The sequence below is a fragment of the Plecotus auritus genome (genome assembly GCF_963455305.1).
Source record: "Plecotus auritus genome assembly, chromosome: 7".
Taxonomy (NCBI): Eukaryota; Metazoa; Chordata; class Mammalia; order Chiroptera; family Vespertilionidae; genus Plecotus; species Plecotus auritus.
The window spans coordinates 39846515-39864727 of NC_137774.1; the positions used below are offsets into that span (position 1 = coordinate 39846515).

General features: G+C 47.1%; 1 protein-coding gene across 1 annotated transcript in view; it reads right to left on the minus strand.

Annotated features, from left to right (window-relative positions):
* Positions 1-278: 278 nt before the first annotated feature.
* Positions 279-18213, minus strand: part of LOC308252570 (phosphofurin acidic cluster sorting protein 2-like) — a gene marked incomplete at both ends in the record, with an annotated part of 211747 nt that continues 193812 nt past the window's right edge. The window contains 3 exons of the mRNA XM_080677359.1: positions 279-1754; positions 1838-2742; positions 3253-3851. Of these exons, the coding sequence (XP_080533485.1) occupies positions 279-1754; positions 1838-2742; positions 3253-3851 (2980 nt within the window). The remainder of the gene's footprint in view (positions 1755-1837; positions 2743-3252; positions 3852-18213) is intronic.

The following is an 18213-nucleotide window of genomic DNA, read 5'->3' on the forward strand; positions in this document are numbered from 1 at the left end:
GTCCTGAGGCCAAAACACATCTCCCATGATTCTCCAGCTCAACACTGCCCTCTTGACTCCACCTGCCAGAGCGTTCTGGTTATTGAACAGAGCAGTGAGGAGAGCCCAGTGAGGGGCAACCCCCTTAGGTTCCAGGCTGTGAGCGCATTCGAACCCAAAAAGGTTTCTCTTTGGTTTCCAGGGTCTGTGTCTGTAGTAAACTGAACTGTTCACAGAAAAGCAGCTGGGTCCTTCTGGGCAAGGCCAAGGCAGGGTGAAGGGCAGGGGCAGGTGCAGGGCTAGAAGTTGGAATTGCAGTGTCCGAAGATGCAGATGGGGAAGTGCTTGACGTGGGAGGACCACTGGGCTGCCAGCTCGAGGAATGTCACGTCGTTCCACTCCACATCTTCGATGATGACTGGCAGCATGTTCTGCTGGTGCTTGGCCTTGCAAACCAGGTGACGGATGCCCTTGATGCACTGGCTTTTGGACTCCACATCCTCGTCCTTGGTTTCCTTGGGCACCTTCTTTTTCTTCTCCTTGGTGACCACTGTCATGGACATGGCGGGTGTTGCTGTGGCCTCACCACTGCTGTGCAGCCTGCTGACCTGGACAGACTGGAAGAAGCACTTGAGTGTGCTTTTGGCGGTAGGCAGGTCTTTCTTCTCCGCGACTCCCTTCGTGTGTATTGGCTGGGCTGCCGTCCAGTAATCCACCTGCAGCTCCATCAGCTCTGCATGGACACTCTGGCTGCGGGAGGACAGGCCCCCACTCATTGACGGGGGGGAGAGTGTGTTGGATGAGGCCTTCCTGGCAGGGGTCGGAAACTCACTGGAGCATGAGGAGGCCGCATCACCTGAGTCTCCTGACATGGCTGAAGATGGTTCCACTCTTCCAACCTTCACTGCCCCCACAAAGGGGATGAACTTCTTTGAGGACTTTTCGTTGGGGCGCTGCTGCTTAGACATGAGCATGGCCTCTGCGATGGGCAGCAGGTAGACACAGTTGGCCCCCGCGACGTATTCTGTGATTCTCAAAACAATGTCCTGTGTGTCCTGCAAGCTGTTCAGAGACTCCAGGTTGTTGAACATGTCCCACCAGTACAGGTCCTGGAAGAAGTTGTTGTAGCGGCAATCCATGGAGCCCAGGTAGCTGGCCAAGGGGTGGGAACCCAGTGGGATGACCAGGAAGCGCATGTAGTCTAGCCATTGGGGTGGCTGGTGGGACAGCTGCTCCACGAAGACCCCCAGCACAGCGCTGAAGTAGGGCTGTGCTCCTGCCACCGCGATCTTCACAGGCGTCAGAGCCTGGGAATTGCAGTTGCAGTATCTCTGCATCCAGGAGACGATGATGCTGAAGGCCTCCTGGACGTCATCTGTGGAGCAAGTGCACACCACGGGCAGCGTGTGCCCCTGCAGGATGTCCGAAAGTAACTGGCCCTGCCATTCTGAGATGTTAACCAGGATGATGTTCTCAGGCAGCTTGTCGTGGGAAATGAGGGTGTTGTTTAGCTGGTCACACACGGGCTTCCTGGGGATCTGCCGCCGGCTCTGTGGTTCTGGGTCCTCGTTGTCTTGTCTGTTGCACCACTCATTCAGGGATGTGCTGCAGCCCCGGTGGCCAGACTGGTTCCTCTTGGACCTCCTGGAGGGGATGACTAGAGACTTGGTGAAGCGCACTATCGATGGCAGCTTCCTGGTGAACCAACCCCGGGCGGAGGACTCTGCCTCCCGGCTGTCCTCCAGCTGTGCCAGCTGCTCCCAGGGGAACGAATTCTATGGGCCATTGAGTCAGAGCCACTATCACTTGACGTGCTGTCAAAGTATCGCCTGAGCTTGGGCTTTGGGGTGCTGGGGACGCTGATATCGTTCTCCATGTCCAGGCTACTCTCGCTTGAGCTCTCCACAATGTCATACCGACGGTCCAGGGCCTTCTCCACTTTGGGGACATGTCTCACAAGGGCCTGTCCTGAGGAAACGACCTCCTTCGACACTTGGGCCATGAGCATAGATGCCATGGCTTTCTGGCGGTAATTCTGTTGCCAGGTCATGCACCTCCTCCTTACTATCAGGTTCCCTTCCTCAAAGTTCTTCTCCTGGGGCTGCCTGTGGGCAGCACTGCAGCTGGCCGCCTGCTGAAAGAATCTCTGAGACTGGCCGGCAGAGTCGTTAGGCGAGGTCTGGGCCAAGGTGCTGGCCTGCCTGGCACTAGCCTCATGATCGATGGGCTGGCTGGACAGGGAGGCCATCCGGATCTTGTCCACCTTAGTGGTGGGTGTGCTGTAGGCCCCAAATTTGGAGTCACTGTGGCTTGGCTGCTTGCCTCCCTTGGAGCACGTGTTCTCAGGCAGGTGTGCCAGACTCAGAGGTTCCTTTCCGATCCTGGCGCTGTGGAGGCCCCACATCTCCATCTGCAAGCTGGAGTCTGACAGGCCTTCGATGCATGGCCTGAGCTTGGGATTGGGGCTGCTGAGGACACTGTGTTTGTCCTTCATGTCTGGGCCGCTACACAGGCCTTTGAAGTATGGCCTGAGCTTAGGTGTGGGGGTGCTGAGGACGCTGTCATCGTCCTCAGTGTCTGGGCCACTGTCACTGGGGTTCTCCAGCATGTCATACAGGAGGTCCAGGTCCTCTTCCACCTCCAGGACATGCTCCCCGTGGTCCTGCTCGGGTTCCAGGACCTCCTCCGACACTTGGACTGTGTGCAGCCATAACAGGACTTTCTGGTGGTAGTTCTGTTGCCCAGTCATGGTCCTCCTTCTGACTGCCAGATTCCCCTCGTTGAAGTCATCCTCCTCCTGATCCTGCCTGTGGCCGTCATTGGAGCTGGCCTCCAGCTTTGAGAAGAAGTCCTCACACTTGCACTCAGAGTAGTTATCCGAGGACTCAGCCTTGGGACTGGCTGCCTGGCGCTGTCCCCGTGGTCGATGGGCGGCCTGGACAGGGAGGCCATCCGGATCTTGTCCACCTTGCTGGTGGGTGTGCTGTAGGCCACAAATGCATTGTCACTCTCACATGGCTGCTTGCCTCCCAGGGCCCACACATTCTCTGGCATTTGGGCCAGACTCAGAGGCTCCGTTTGGGTCGTGTCACTGTGGCTGCCCCACATCTCCGTCTGCGAGCTGGAGTCTGACAGGCCTTCAAAGTATGGCCTGAGCTTGGGCCTGGGGATGCTGAGGACGCTCTCATCATCCTCCATGTATGGGTCACTTTTCCTGGGGTTCCCCTTTGGACCTGTGAAACAGCGCCAGGAATTTTCGCTTCAAGTTTCCTTGTATTGATCGCCGCTGCTTCTTTGGCTTCCCCTTCTCAAAGTCATCCTTGTGCAGGTCCTGTCTGTGCTTTCTACTGCAGCTGGCCTCCCGCTCAGAAAAGGAGCTCTCACCCTGCCCCTCGGTGTAGTTACCTGTGGACTTGGCCTTCGGGCTGGCCTGCATGGCACCATCCTCATGTTCGATGGGCTGACTGCACAGGGAGGAGATCCAGATCTGGGCCACCTTGGTGGAGGACTCCTGAATGCTGCTGTAGAGGCTCAGCATCTGGCCACCCTTGGTGTTTCGCTGCATGACCTCAGCCATGTGGATGGCGCCTGTGGCCAGTGTCTTGTAGCGCACGACGGTCCTGTTTTTATAGCGCTTCCTCTGCTCCAGCATGACATGTAGCTTGTTGCCTTCTCCCTTAAGGAAGTGGGAGTACTGCAGGGAGAAGGTCAGCACCAGGTCGGTCTCCACTGGTCCACTGGGAGGCAGCACAATCTCTTGGGACCTCAGGATGCCCTTGGAGTCCTGCATCTTCACAGAAATCACCACAGAGTTGAGGTCTTTTGCCAGCTCCTTGAAGATCACTAGCTTCTTTAAAGTGAGACTGCACCACCTGGGCACGCAGCCGGGGCTGGAGCAGTCCACCGCCCAGGTGGCGAACAGCTTCTGGGGTACCTGTGTTTTGAGCACAGTGGATGTGCTGGCCGGGCCCACAGTTCGTGAGGAAGCTACAGCTGCTGGCACCCTACGGGTCCTTTTCCTACTCAGGGTTGATGGTTTGACCTGCTGTGGTGGAACAGAGGAGGACATGATTGGTGACAAGAGGTGGGGCATAAGTGATCGAGTGTGGAGACACAAAGAGTGGCCACTCGCTAACCTGTGATTAGGTCAGGGAAGGCCTGGGTGGTGGTCTTTTAAACTCAGAGACCTAAAGTTATCACAAAGGATGTCCTAAAGTTAAAACTTTCTAACTAAAAGCAGTTTATGGTGGGTCGCCGTGTCCTAGGCTGGAATCTTCTCTAAAAAAAGTCATACTTTACCTTCACTGAACATGCCTATTGTCTCTTGGAATCTACAAGAACATAGCTTTGGAATATCAAAGGGATTTTCCTTGTTCTGGACACGCTGTGCTCTGCAGAAACCACAAATCCCCTCATTGTTATTGAGTTCATTGTTGGCTGTTCTATCCTATATCCACCTATGGAAAGAAGTATGTGTCTATCATTTTTCTTTTTATCCAATCTATCACCAATGGATTTCATGCAACCCACATACATCTCCACTTTTGACTATAATATCTAAAATAAGGTGAAAACTGCCATTCTCCAGAGCACTATTTCAATCCACTGAGATTTTGCTTCAAGGCAATTGACAGTTTGCCTCAGATAAAATCTCAACAATCATTCAGAGTTTTGACTGCTTCTTACATTGACGTTTACTTGGCACAATACAGCAGAATCTCAGAAAAGCTCGCCCAGAACCACCCTGCAGACCTACACCTGGTGCTGGGATGCAGCAAAGGGCCCATTGACCCACCAGTTCCCTGCCCGTTGGGTGAACTTGTGTGAGTTGTCTCTTGGATCCAGGACATTCCCTTGCTTGTGCTGCTGACTTTATTTGAGCCATATTTTTGAATACTCTTGGTGGAACTAAGGTTAACGCTTGACAGATCCCAGGCTAAGGAGAGACAAGAGGAAAAATGGGGCTGGTTCTGGCATTTCTATTGGAATTGCCTTTTGAGAGACTGGGGAAAACACCTTGGCTGTATAAATGAGAGCTGATCTGGTTCACCTAGGAAGATAAAGGGGCACATCCTCCCTCCCCCAGGAATCTCAGGTGTTCTTAGACAACTGAGGATCTTTGCGGATGTGTCAGAGGTCATTCCTCACAACATGCCCGAGCCCCGTAGGGAAACTCCCACACAACTGTAACTAAACCAACTCGCTCTTCACGTGGAGCACTAATCAGGTGTGGTCCACCTGCACTGGTAGCCCTTCTGGTTGTTTTACACAGCAGGGAGAGAAACCGAGGCACAGAAGAGGGTTAGATGAAACTCTAGGGGATGAGCATCGTGCAGCTCAACCCACAAAGCAACACACTTCAACCCACTACATCACACCCTCAAAAATGTGCTGAGACTCTGCAGACACCAAACAACAATAAAAATAACAGCAGCAAACAAACCGCTAGTTAACATGGGAAGTTGTGCCTCCACGGCTGGGAACTCCCAGATTCCAGCCCTCATTAATAGCCCTGATAGGGAGCCTTGACTTGCAAGTGCTTTACAGAAATAGGAAGATTTATCTAGAAAATATCAACTGAAAAATGGTCAACATACAATTGTCTTTGGTGCCTAAATTAATTTTTTCCAGACAAAAAAACAAAACAAAACAAACAAACAAACAAACAAAAAAACACCTAGAAAAATGCCCGCCTGAAAAATTAAACTGATTGAATGAATAGGACGCATATCTTGATTTGGAAATTAGAAAATTCTAAGGACAAGCACAGACAAATTCTCTTTAAAAATAGAAATTAATAAGAAATTTCAGAGATTATCTCCAAACTCTCCTGAAGCTAATAAATGCTAACACCCCATCTCCCCCTTCTATAGCACTTCCACTCCATCTTTTGCTCTCTGAGCTTCCTTGTCCAGACGTGTTCCTTCCCTTTCCTTCTTCCTTCCTCTTCTGTCTCCTCTACTACCCCTCCCTACTAACTTAAGGGAAAATGAGAATAGGAATTCTACCAGCTCCCTTTGGAGAAAAGCTGCTCTTAGCCAGAAAGGAACCAGCAATTGTTCTCGATTTTCTCGATGGCCTTGATTGGTTCACAAAGAAATTAACTGTTAGAACATGTAATCCTGGCTATTCTAACCTATCCCAATTAATATACTCCTGGTTTCTGGGAGCAAAAGCAACAGAATTACTAAATAAGGTTGTAAGTAAACTCCTATAGAGAAGTCTGTCCACTTGAAGGATTATAGGAAACTGAAATAGGATTTAGAAAAAGTAAACAAACACAAACAAGCATAGGGTTGCTCCAAGTGTGTTTCACCTTCTCACTGATACTTTGGCAGAATTTTAAATTATCATTAAAAGGGAAGCCACTGCCCTAGCCAGTTTGGCTCAGGAGATAGAGTATCGGCATGCAGACTGAAGGGTCCCAGGTTTGATTCTGGTCAAGGGCACAAGCCCAGGATGCGGGCTGTATCCCCAGTAGGAGGCGTGCAGGAGTCAGCCATTTGATGATTCTCTCTCATCATTGATGTTTCTATCTCTCTCTCCCTCTCCCTTCCTCTCTGAATTCATTAAAAATCTATTTTTAAAAGGGGGTGAGGGAAGAAGTCACCAAGTACCCTGTATATACTAAGGGTGCTTTATTTGTTCTTAACCGCGCCCAATTAATTGCTTTCACCATCAGAATAAAACTTCCCTACAAATGTCTGTTTTTCAATCAAAACCTGTTTCTTCCAACTAGGGAATGCTATGGGAATATATATATATATATATATATATATATATATATATATATATATATATGGGTTGCTTATCAAATCTTCCCCAATTCATCTGTTAAATGAGTGGGTTTTTGTCTTTTTAATGAATCAGTGATGCTTCCATATGCTTTTCCAGAATAGTTACATATACACTTCGACTAAATGAACCAGATACTGAACCAAAAGGGAAATTAAAGATTTTAAAGGAACCTTCCAGGAGGAAACTAACCTTGAGACTGACCGAACGTTTGCTAATCATCTTTTCTTCATTATTATCTTCCACGAGAGCCTGAGAGATGGCTTCACAGGGTCCCCACCCTACTCAGAATGGCCCCAAACAGCCCAAACACCTGCCTGTAACACTTGGCTTGCTCTTATGTCTCTCTATAAATGGGGAACCAGCCCATAGTGACTTGAGAGTCATCTTTTAGGGCACATCTTCACCAAATGGGAAAAACTTGACCCTGAGTCCCTCAAGAAAGAATCCAAACTTCTTTTGTTACACCACCTACCTGGTCCCAATATAAAGTGGGTGATAGAAAGGTTTCACACCATTAATTTCAAGACTACCTTGCAACTAGGACCTGTTTTGCCATTCCCAAGGGAGATGGACAGAGGTTTTATATACCTGAAAGCCTTTATACCTCTCAGAGGTATGTGCTTTCTGGAAACTAGAAAAATGTACCCAAATAGAAAGAAACATTCCAAAAGTGGGTGAATGATTTTGTCCGTCCCTTGCCAACATTCGAGTGGCAACCCAGTCCCTGAGGTATTGAAAATGGCTATCCTTGTTTTACAAATGAAATTTTCAAGGGGCCAGAGGTTTGGCTCCAGAAACAATTGAAAGCCCACCAACTCCTTTTGCCTTCCCCAAACCTCCCCTATTCATTTCAGAGGCTTGTAGATAATTGGCTTTACGCAACCAAAGTCCCAGAACCTTTGAAGGGGAAATACCTGAGTTCAACAAGAACTCTTGTATAGGCCATTTTTAAAAATACAAATCTGTGGAACATATGTCTTATCCCAATAGAAAAAAATACCTTACCCACCTACACAAATCACTTTAGCTTATTTCAACTATTTCTTTCTAACTTAATTTTAATGAAAGTTATTGAATATCTAGATATTTTGAAATAACATGAAATACTGAAACATTGGTTGCTAGACAAGTCTTACGTCCACCTGCTTTTGCGTTTTTATTACAGAAGGTCTGTGAAATGGATTTGGAGCTGCAGATGTAATGTTTTGTGCTTTGTTGAAGGTGTGTTTCTTGAACATGAGAGTGTGGTTAAAATATGTTCATTAACGTCAATGTAAGGAATGCCGGTTGTTCACTTTTGTGGTTATCGTTGGAAATTAAGGCTCCTAAGAGTTAAAAGTTCCAGTTAAGTTGGAAGAAATTATATAGTTGTGATAACAGAAGGCTTGAGGCATGGGGAGTCATATTTGAAGGAAAAGGACAAATGCAAGTTTCTCTAGGGATAGTTATTTCTGAATGGATAAGAAGGTTTGTGAAAGTTGAGGAAAGGTGTTTCAAAGGGGGTGTAGACTATAATCATTTGTGAAAGTTTTATATAATATTATTCTTGTCTTTTCTCTGCAAAAAATAGTAAATTCAAATGATGTGTATAATCTTTATGTGATATGTGTTTATGTGATATGTGTGGTGAATTTTCAGCCTCCAGATGGTGTTATTGGGATATAATCTTTTATTGACCTAAAACGACTAAGTACTTATGTAAATAAAGCAAATTCTGTAGTCTAGACAAAATGTTTAATATTAAAACTGTTTGTAAGTATGATTAATGTCTTTTAGAGTTATTACCATAAGGCTGTGTTTGCTTTACTTAGATTTACAAAATGTACATGGTATAATCTTTTGCATATGTATATTTGACAACCGTGCTAAAGTTCCCATTTTAAGAGACATTTTAAACAAAAGATGACTTTGAGTTAATTCCATTGGGCCCTGGAATACCTCAAGGATTTATTCTCTCTCCTTATTAGAGAAACATCTTTAACTAATTTAGGACTACTTAATACGATTGAAATTACCTGCGAAGCTTTGCCAAATTAAAAAATAAATACGGCTGTGCTATTTGTGTACATATATTGTTATTAAAATGGATGTTCTAAAGATTTCAACCTGCCCTAAGAAGGAACATAGAAAGATTCAAAGAAAAGTTCAAATAGGAAACTCTCAGGTGTAACAGTGTTCTTGGTGTCAGCGACACCAGGCCAGCCAAGAGGGATGGTTCCCTGTGAGGGTTTCTGGCAGTGGGACTACGGGTATTTGAGGTGCAAACATTGGAAGTTGATGAGTTATACCCAATGCTCAATACAAGAAGCCATGGACAATGTTTTAAAGTCTTTCATATTATTTATTCTTTTTATATTGAAATTCTGTATTGAATCCAAATATATACATATACTTATATATTTTCATATTATTCTCTGTCATTTTATAGTAATTATTTTCCAAAAATTATTGCCTTGAAATGTTATAGTTTACAAAAAAGCAATGTATTTTATCAATTGCATTGCAATCAAATCTATAAACACTTTGTTTTGTCATTCATAGTCATTGTTTTACTCTAATGAATTTTCAAATATGTTATATCTTTAGAAAAATCCATGAAAAGGACTCTGACTTACTCTAAATTACAGGTTTTTAAGCAGGGCACATCTTTGAACTGAATGAAGAAGTATAGAATTCTAAGGAATAACTGAATTCATGAAAATACTGGAAATAATCAGGATAAACAAAAAAAAATGGGTATGGAACTAAATGAAGTGAAGATGATTATTGTTGTTATGACTCTGTTTAAAATACTGCTGATTTTTAAATCTTTTTGTTTTCCAAATATAAGGGAAACTAAAAGCAGACATTCTATATTACTATCAATGACTCACTAAGGAGGTTATAGGCCTGATAAATTAGTGACATTCATTCCATAGTACTACCAAGAGACAAAGACTTTAAAGACCAAAACTTACAACCAGGAGATTTTTATTTATTGAAACATTAGTTAAAGACTCTCTCCAACATTGTAAAGAGGGTGTTACCTTATCAGATGCCTAAGCACAAATGGACATCTGTCTCTGACACTGGCCTCCATCCACCATGGAGACTGAAGACTTTTCAAGGGTGAGAAACCACTGGCCATGAGGGCTGACAGCTATCCCAAGAAGTCAACAAGGCCTGGATGCTCACAAATTACTGCTGCTGAAACATTGTTCTGATATCATTCATTGTTATTGATTGAATGTACATCAACTGATTTTATATTGTTATTACTCTCTTTATGGTTTCCTAATGGAAACAATATCTGTCTCCCCAGGCCCCTCCCTTATTACACATGAAAAGTTGAATTTGGATACCTGCTAATTTTTCCCATCTACTAGACAATGACATTCTGATGATCAGTTATGATAACGAAAGAGTAGAGAGTCTTAATTCATCTGGCCAAACATATCATAAGTACAAGTGACAGTGGATGAAGGAGGAAAACATATACTTAGCTTAATGAACCATTATGATAATGCATGCAAAGAGTTTTTTGGTTGGCTGTGATGCTTATTCCCCTCAGTCTAGCACTAGATATTTTCTATTCCTAAATGGTGTTACTGCTTTAATACTGTTGCTACTGTTCTTGGTATGGAAATATTATACTCGATGCAAAATACCAAAACTTAAGACAAGCAGCAAAAGGACCGTGCTCATGGTAGCTCAAAATTTAAAATTGATTCAGAATATTTTGTAATAAGGACATATAGGATCTCATGGCCTCCCATTCACCTGCCTTTTATTTTGAATAATAATAAAAATTCCACCTTGAATGCCATTTAAGGTTATTTAAGGTCTTGCCTCATCCCCAATGATCCATTGTTCAGCAAGAGAAAACACTAATACTGATCATCAATGCATAATGTGTATTGATTTATGAATAAAACGAGGATGTGTGGACGGAAAAAGGGGCCATATGCTAACCTGACTAGCTCAGGGAAGTCCTGTGTGGCGGCCTTGCAAACTCAGAGACCTTAAGTAACTACAAAGCATGGTCTGAAATTAAAACACTAACTCAAAGGAACTCATGGTGGGTAGTCATGTCGTAGTCTGGCATCTTCCCTGACAAAGGTCCATCTTTACCCTAACAGAGTCTATGTACTGCCTTTTTGCATCTATGATAACATGTCTTTGGATTATCAAAGGAATCTTCCTTATTTTGGACAACTCATGCACAGGCACCACTCTGTGCCCTGCGGAGATCACAAATCCCTTCGTTGTTCTCCAGTTCATTGTTGACTTGAAGCTATCCTACATCCACCTATGGAAGTATGTGCCTATCATTGTACCGTTGATCCAATCACAGAAGTTTCCACACTTTGCTTTCTCCTCTCTGCCTAATCTATCACCCATGGATTTCATGTGACCCACATAAGTCTGCACTTTGCTTGTAACTTATAACATAAGGTGCAAAATCGTCATTCTCCCGTGCGTTCTCTCAACCCATTGAGATTTTGCTCTCTGGCAATTATCTACACTTTAGCTCAAATAAACGCACAAAACTTTTTCACAGCTTTGAAAGTTTTTCACATTGATAAGTGAAAAGGTACTTGGCAGGAACAGTAGAATTGGAGGTGAGGAATATGAAACACATTTGTATGTTAGGTCATTTTCTTAGCAGAGGACAGACAGCACATGCTTTATTAACAGTGTCACCCATGTGATTTCTGACAAAACATCCCAATGTAAGATGAGATGTAAGGTCCTTAAAGACCCCCGGTGTGTCCTGTGACAGAACGACGACCCCAAATCAAACGCGGAACTCGAGTCTCGATGCAAAAGCAAGAGGTTTCTTTATTCAAGCGCAGCGCAGGGACTCACAGGCAGCAACTCCAACCAGAGGCTGCTGACTGGAGCCCTGAACCAGGGTTGGTTACAGGCTTTTAAAGGTAAAAAATCACAAGCAGGTGGGGGGTAAGATAGAATGTTGACTTATTCTCACGGGAATGGTATGTTTTATCTCAACAGAAAACTTTGTGAGAACAGAAATTTTAACAGAAACCAGAAGCTAGGACGTTTACTGATAAGCGCTGAGGGGGAGGTCAGCATGCTCTTCTCTGGGAACAGAGCTGTGCCTGCTTTATTTTAACTATTCCTGCGCCTGCTCTGAGAGTGCATTCTTTCATTCCCCCCTTTTCTTTTTGGGGAGTTCCAATCCTGGGACTACAGACCCTCACTTTGGGAAAGCGGTTGGTATCTCTGTTGGAGTACCATTGCCTGGACTGCACTTATTCTATCCCGAATAAAAGCTACCAATCTGTTAAGGATGTAGGGGCCAAAAGTCAGGAGTATCAAAAGAATTACTAGGGGCCCCATTAGGGTGGAAATCAGGGTGGTGAGCCAGGGGGAACGATTATACCAGCCTTCAAACCATCCCTGGTTAGCCTCCCGTTCTCGCCGCCAGGTCTCAAGCCTCTCTCTAAGTTTGGACATTGAGTCTTTTATAATCCCAGAATGGTCTGCATAGAAACAACACTGTTCCCTCAAGGCGGCACAGAGTCCCCCTTCCTTAAGGAACAGGAGGTCTAGTCCCCTCCTATCTTTAGGGCAAACACAGAAAGGAGTCCCTCTTAGCATTTCTCGCGCCCCCCGATAACTGCAATGTACCGAACCTCCAGCCTTCTTTCTACTTATGTTTTCTCTAATTTCTAACCCCGTTTTAGAGGCTTCTACTGAGGTGTCGGGAAGATCCCATTCCCGGACTCCGGCGGCCAGAGCACAGATGTCAGGGGTTAGCTGCGGCCACCAGGTCTAGAGAGGTGCTATCTTGGTCGTCTCCCAAACTATATAACTCGCCAGTTTAGTCTCTTCGGGGCATGGGGGTTGCTACTACTACTTATCAGCAGGCCCAGCAGGAGAAGGAGAACAACGGCAAACACGGATCTTGAGGGGGTTGTCAGTCCTTTCTACTGTCTTCTCATGGTCCTGCGGGGGCGCTCGTTTAGCGTGCGAAGCGTGGATCTAGGTGGCAATGCCGTCTACTTTAACAGCCGTTGGAGTCGTCAGCAGTACTAGGTAGGGTCCCTTCCACCTTGGCTCGAGATTGGCAGCGCGGTGGCGTCGGACGTAGACAAAGTCCCCAACCTGGAACTGGTGTGGCACCTGAAGCTCCCCTGGTTGATAGAGGGCAGCCAAGGGGGTCCATACTTCCTTCTGGACAGTCTCTAGCGCCTTCAACCTGGCAAGTAGGGATTGGGGGGTATGAATACCAGTTTTAACCGACCAGGGGTCTGCGGCCAGGGGCGGAGGGGCCACAAACAAGATCTCGAACGGAGTTATTCCTAGGGGGCCAGGAGTGTTTCGCACGCGAAAAAGGGCAAAGGGAAGGAGGACTGTCCAGTCTGCCACGCCAGTCTCCATGGATAATTTTGTTATGGCCTCTTTTAATGTTCTATTTATCCTTTCTACCTGACCTGAGCTCTGGGGCCTGTACGAACAATGTAATTTCCAATCCGCCCCCAGTATCCTGGCTATTCCCTGACTTACCTGGGCAACGAAGGCTGGTCCGTTGTCTGACCCAATTACCTTTGGTACTCCAAACCGGGGGAAGATGTCCTCTAAGATCTTCTTGGCCACCACGGTTGCGGTCTCCTTCTTAGTGGGGAAGGCCTCTACCCAGCCTGAAAAGGTATCTACAAAGACTAGGAGGTATTTATAGCTATATCGGTCCACCTTTACCTCTGTGAAGTCTACTTCCCAGTAGCTTCCTGGGCGGTCGCCCCTGAGTCTCTGCCCAGATGGGAGTCGGGAAGGGTGTGAGTTCACCAGTTGGCACGCTTTGCACCGGCTGACCACCCTTTCCGTGAGACGAGTGAGTCCTTTGACGAAGTATCCGGAGGCCTGACAGGTAGTGCGGAGGTGCTTTGCTCCCAGATGTGTGAGCTGGTGTAGCTGCTTAAGATAGGCTTTGGCGGCTTCCTCAGGTATTACTATCTTCCCTTCTACCGTCCTCTAAATTCCTTGCTCGTCCCTTATATATTTCTCTGGCCTTTTGACCAGTTTTTCCTCCTCTTCCTGGGAATATTTGGGAAATTCCGGCAGGCTCATTGGGGCCTCAGCTAGAGCTAGAATATTCAGTCCTAGAGCCGCTCGTTTAGCCTCTGTATCCGCCCTCCAGTTTCCTTCTGCTACATCTGAGGTCCCTCTTTGGTGGCCAGGGCAGTGGATAATAGCTACTTCCTGAGGGGCATGTATGGCCTCCAGAAGGGAAAGGATTTCTTGCTTATTCTTAATTTCCTTGCCTGCTGAGGTAAGGAGGCCTCTCTGGCGGTAGATGGCCCCATGAATATGGGCAGTGGCAAAAGCATACCTGCTGTCAGTGTAAATGTTGATTCTTTTTCCTTCTGCCAGTCTGAGGGCCTGAGTTAGAGCTATCAATTCAGCCTTTTGGGCCGAGGTCCCTTCTGGTAAGCTACTAGCCCATACTATCTGATCTTTACTGACCACGGCTGCTCCCGCCACCCTTTTACCTTCGAGGATGTAGCTGCTGCAGTCCGTGAACCAGGTGAGCTGGGCACTGGGTAAAGGTGAATCCCGGAGGTCCCTCCGGGGCCCAGTTTCCTCTGCCAGTATCTCGTGATACGAGTGGAGCACTTCCTCCCCGTCAGGGCTCATCTCAGGCAGTAGAGTCGCTGGATATGGGGCTTAATCCCTTCCCAGGCTGTCCTTGCCATGGGGTATTGCTTTACTGCTATCGGGGTAGCGGAGGACTTGAGCTCTACTACCACTGGAGGCTGCCTATCAGCTAGGCCCATCCCAGTTGTCTCTGCCCATGCTCCCGGGTACTGATGAAGCCATTCGGTTGCCATCCCCCCCGTTTGTAACCCTGTTTCAAAGAGCCGATGTTCATCCTCTAGGCGGAGGGTTAAGAGGGTAGCAGCTTCTGTCTCGCCCTGGGTTACAACAGGGCCTCGGGGAGTGAAGGTGATTTGGGCCCCCATTTTGGTCAATAAGTCTCTTCCCAACAGGGGGGCAGGGCATTCAGGTATCACGAGGAAAGAGTGGGTGACCTTCCCTGACCCCAAGTCTATAGTCCGGGTAGTAGTCCAAGGGTACTGCTTATTACCGGTGGCCCCGATTACCCAGGATGTCTTCTTAGAAATCGGCCCCAGAGGCCCCTTTAAAACTGAATATTGAGCTCCAGTATCTACCAGGAAGTCTACTGGTTTCCCCTCCACTCGAATAGTTACCCTGGGCTCAGGGAGGGGTTCCGAGCCCCGTCCCCTTCAGTCACTGTCCTCATGAAGTGCCAGTACTTGCTTTGCTGCCTTATCTGGTTTCTTAGGGCATTCCCGCTTCTGGTGCCCCTTCTCTTTGCAGTAGGCACACTGATCCTTAACCAACAGCGGTCTGTTGCCCAGGTTTCCTAACTGCCTCCTCTTTTCTCTCGTCAGTGGTCTGCTTTCTCCTACCACTGCGGCCAGGATACGCGTTAAGTTCTTCTCCTGTCTCTTTTCCCTTTTATCCTCTCTCTCTTCCCTTTCTCTTTCTTTCCTCTGTTCCTTCTCCTCTTCTGTTTCCCTCTTATGATAAACCTTTTCTGCTTCCTTAACTAGGTCCTGGAGGGTGTAATCCTGTAACCCTTCAATCCGCTGAAGTTTCTTTTTTATGTCTAGAGCGGACTGACCTATAAAAGCTATAACCACTGAAGCCCTCTGTCCTTCCGATGCAGGGTCAAACGGGGTATATCTCCTGAATGCCTCTATTAACCACTCGAGGAAGACAGAGGGGGGTTCAGCTGGTCCTTGAAGGACCTCTCTTACCTTAGCCAAATTGGTGGGCCGGCGCGCTGCCCCCCGGAGGCCAGCCACTAGAGTCTGGCGGTAGACTGTCAGTCGCTCCCTACCTTCTGCCGTGTTGAAATCCCAGTCTGGTCGGGTAAGGGGAAAGGCAGCATCCATCAGGTGGGGGAGTTGAGTAGGTCGCCCGTCGGGACCAGGTGCATTCTTCCGGGCTTCTAGGAGAATTCTTTCCCTCTCCTCAGTAGTGAAGAGGGTCTGGAGCAGCTGTTGACAATCGTCCCAGGTGGGCTGGTGAGAGAACATAAGGGACTCCACCAGCCCCGTCAACTTCTGGTGATCCTCTGAAAAAGGAGGATGGTTAGTTTTCCAGTTATAGAGGTCAGCAGAGGAGAAAGGCCAATACTGAAGGGGCTGAAACGGTGCCGGTCCCCCATCGTCCGACGGGGGAGGCAGAGTATCGAGAAGGAGGAGGTTGGCCTGAGGGTCGACCAGCGGCTTCTTGGTCGGCTCCTGTGGGGGAGACTGGACAGTTAGAACCCGCGAGGCGGTTCGGGGCAACCAGGGTCGGACCCACGGGGGAGGGTTTTGCACAAGATCCTGCCAGACGACGATGTAGGGCTGTTGGTGGGGGTGCGACCCGGGTCCGGGCTGAAAAACAGTGTCTTTTACTGTAAAAATGAGGGAAAGGTCAAAAGTGCCCTCTGGTGGCCACCCAACATTGAGCCGAGGCCATTCAGAGGAGCAGAAAGTCTGCCAAGGTCCTTTTTTAACATTTACAGAAAGATCAAAACCTCGTCCCCGCACGTCCTTCCAGTTAGTGAGAGTCAGAGACAAAGGAGTACTCTTTCCCTGTCCCATTCCGTCCGTGTCAGGATGAAAAGAGAGAAGCAAACAAAAGGAGACAATAATGAACAAGACACTTAGACAAAGGGCCCAACGAGACTGAAACAATAACCTGATATAACCAGACTGACGGACACCCGTCCTACAGATTGCCCGGCCGGACTTTGACTCGCCCGTCGCCGGACACCCGACGACGACCAATTTTACTTGGTCGTCTCCTGAATCTGGGGCGTCCCCCAGTTTGACAGTTTTTCTGACCGAACCCTAATCGGCCAGAGGAGCCCTCTCCTCACGGAGAGAACAACCTGTCTTTACCAGAACCAGAAATCCTGAAACAGTTAACAGACGAACCAGACAACAGACAACAAGACGAAATCTTTTCGGGGGCCCCCCTTACCTCCAAGGTCGGTTCTGACGCTTGAGGGGTGGTCGCTTCTTCCCGGCCAGCGCACCAAATGTAGGGCCTTGAAGACCCCCGGTGGGTCCTTTGGCAGAGCGACGACCCCAAATCAAACGCCGAACTCGAGTCTCGATGCAAAAGCAAGAGGTTTTTTTATTCAAGCGCAGCGCAGGGATTCACAGGCAACAACTCTAATAAGAGACTGCTGACTGGAGCCCTGAACCAGGGTTGGTTACAGGCTTTTAAAGGCAAAAAATCACACGCAGGTGGGGGGCAAGATAGAATGTTGACTTATTCTCACGGGAATGGTATGTTTTATCTCAACAGAAAACTTTGTGAGAACAGAAATTTTAACAGAAACCAGAAGCTAGGACGTTTACTGATAAGCGCTGAGGGGGTGGTCAGCATGCTCTTCTCTGGGAACAGAGCTGTGCCTGCTTTATTTTAACTATTCCTGTGCCTGCTCTGAGAGTGCATTCTTTCAGAATCTCAGTGGTTTGCAGCAGCAAATGTTAATTTCATAGCCATGTGACTTCAATGATCTGATGGATCTGAAAAGAGTTCCTGTCTTTTGAATTGTTCATCTTTTCTCTTCTTGTAAGGATAAGAGTAAGGACTTCCAAGCTCTTATATGTCAGAGTGGAAACCAGAAGTCAATGTTTTATTTGACAATGGCCTGTGGTGGACATGACTTCTATTTCCCCCTTTCTAATAACTGCCAATATCCGCATCCAGCTCGTTCTGGGGTGTGTGGGTCAGGGCCCCAGAGTGGAAGTATCAGCACATTTCTTTGGCCAGACCACAGTGATGATGGTTGTATGTGGACATGTGACTTCAGTGAGTTTAATAAGATTCTTTATACAAATGACCAGAAGAAAATTCTGGATGTTCTCAATTAAATTAAAGCAGCCAGCGAGTGAGAGAAAGAGACAGAGCTGTTCGCCTGTAATAGTTGGGAGCCCATGGACTGAAGGGTCTTGGGTTTGATTTCAGTCAAGTGTACGTACCTTAGTTGCAGGCTAGATCCTTGCCCTGGTCTGGGCAAGGAAGTAGGCAGCCAATCAATGTCTCTCTTTCTCACATCAATGTTTCTCTCTCTCTGTCTTCCTCCCTCCCTCCCACTCTCTCTAAAAACAAGGGAAACTTATCCTTGGGTGAGAGTTAACTAAAAAAATCTTTAGTGAGAAGAATGGCACTGCCACTTGCATTGAAACCTCAGGCATGTTAGCTGAGTTCATTAAGGCTTATTTTTTTCATGTGCAAGATGAGTTGCAAGAATAAAATTGAGTAATAAAGTGCTTAACATAAAGAGTTGGCATGTGGTGGGCACTCAATATATATTGCCCATTACTATTATAAATACAGTAGAGGCCCGATGTACAAAATTGGTGCAAGGGGCTTGGCCCTTGCAGCTGCTCACAGCCC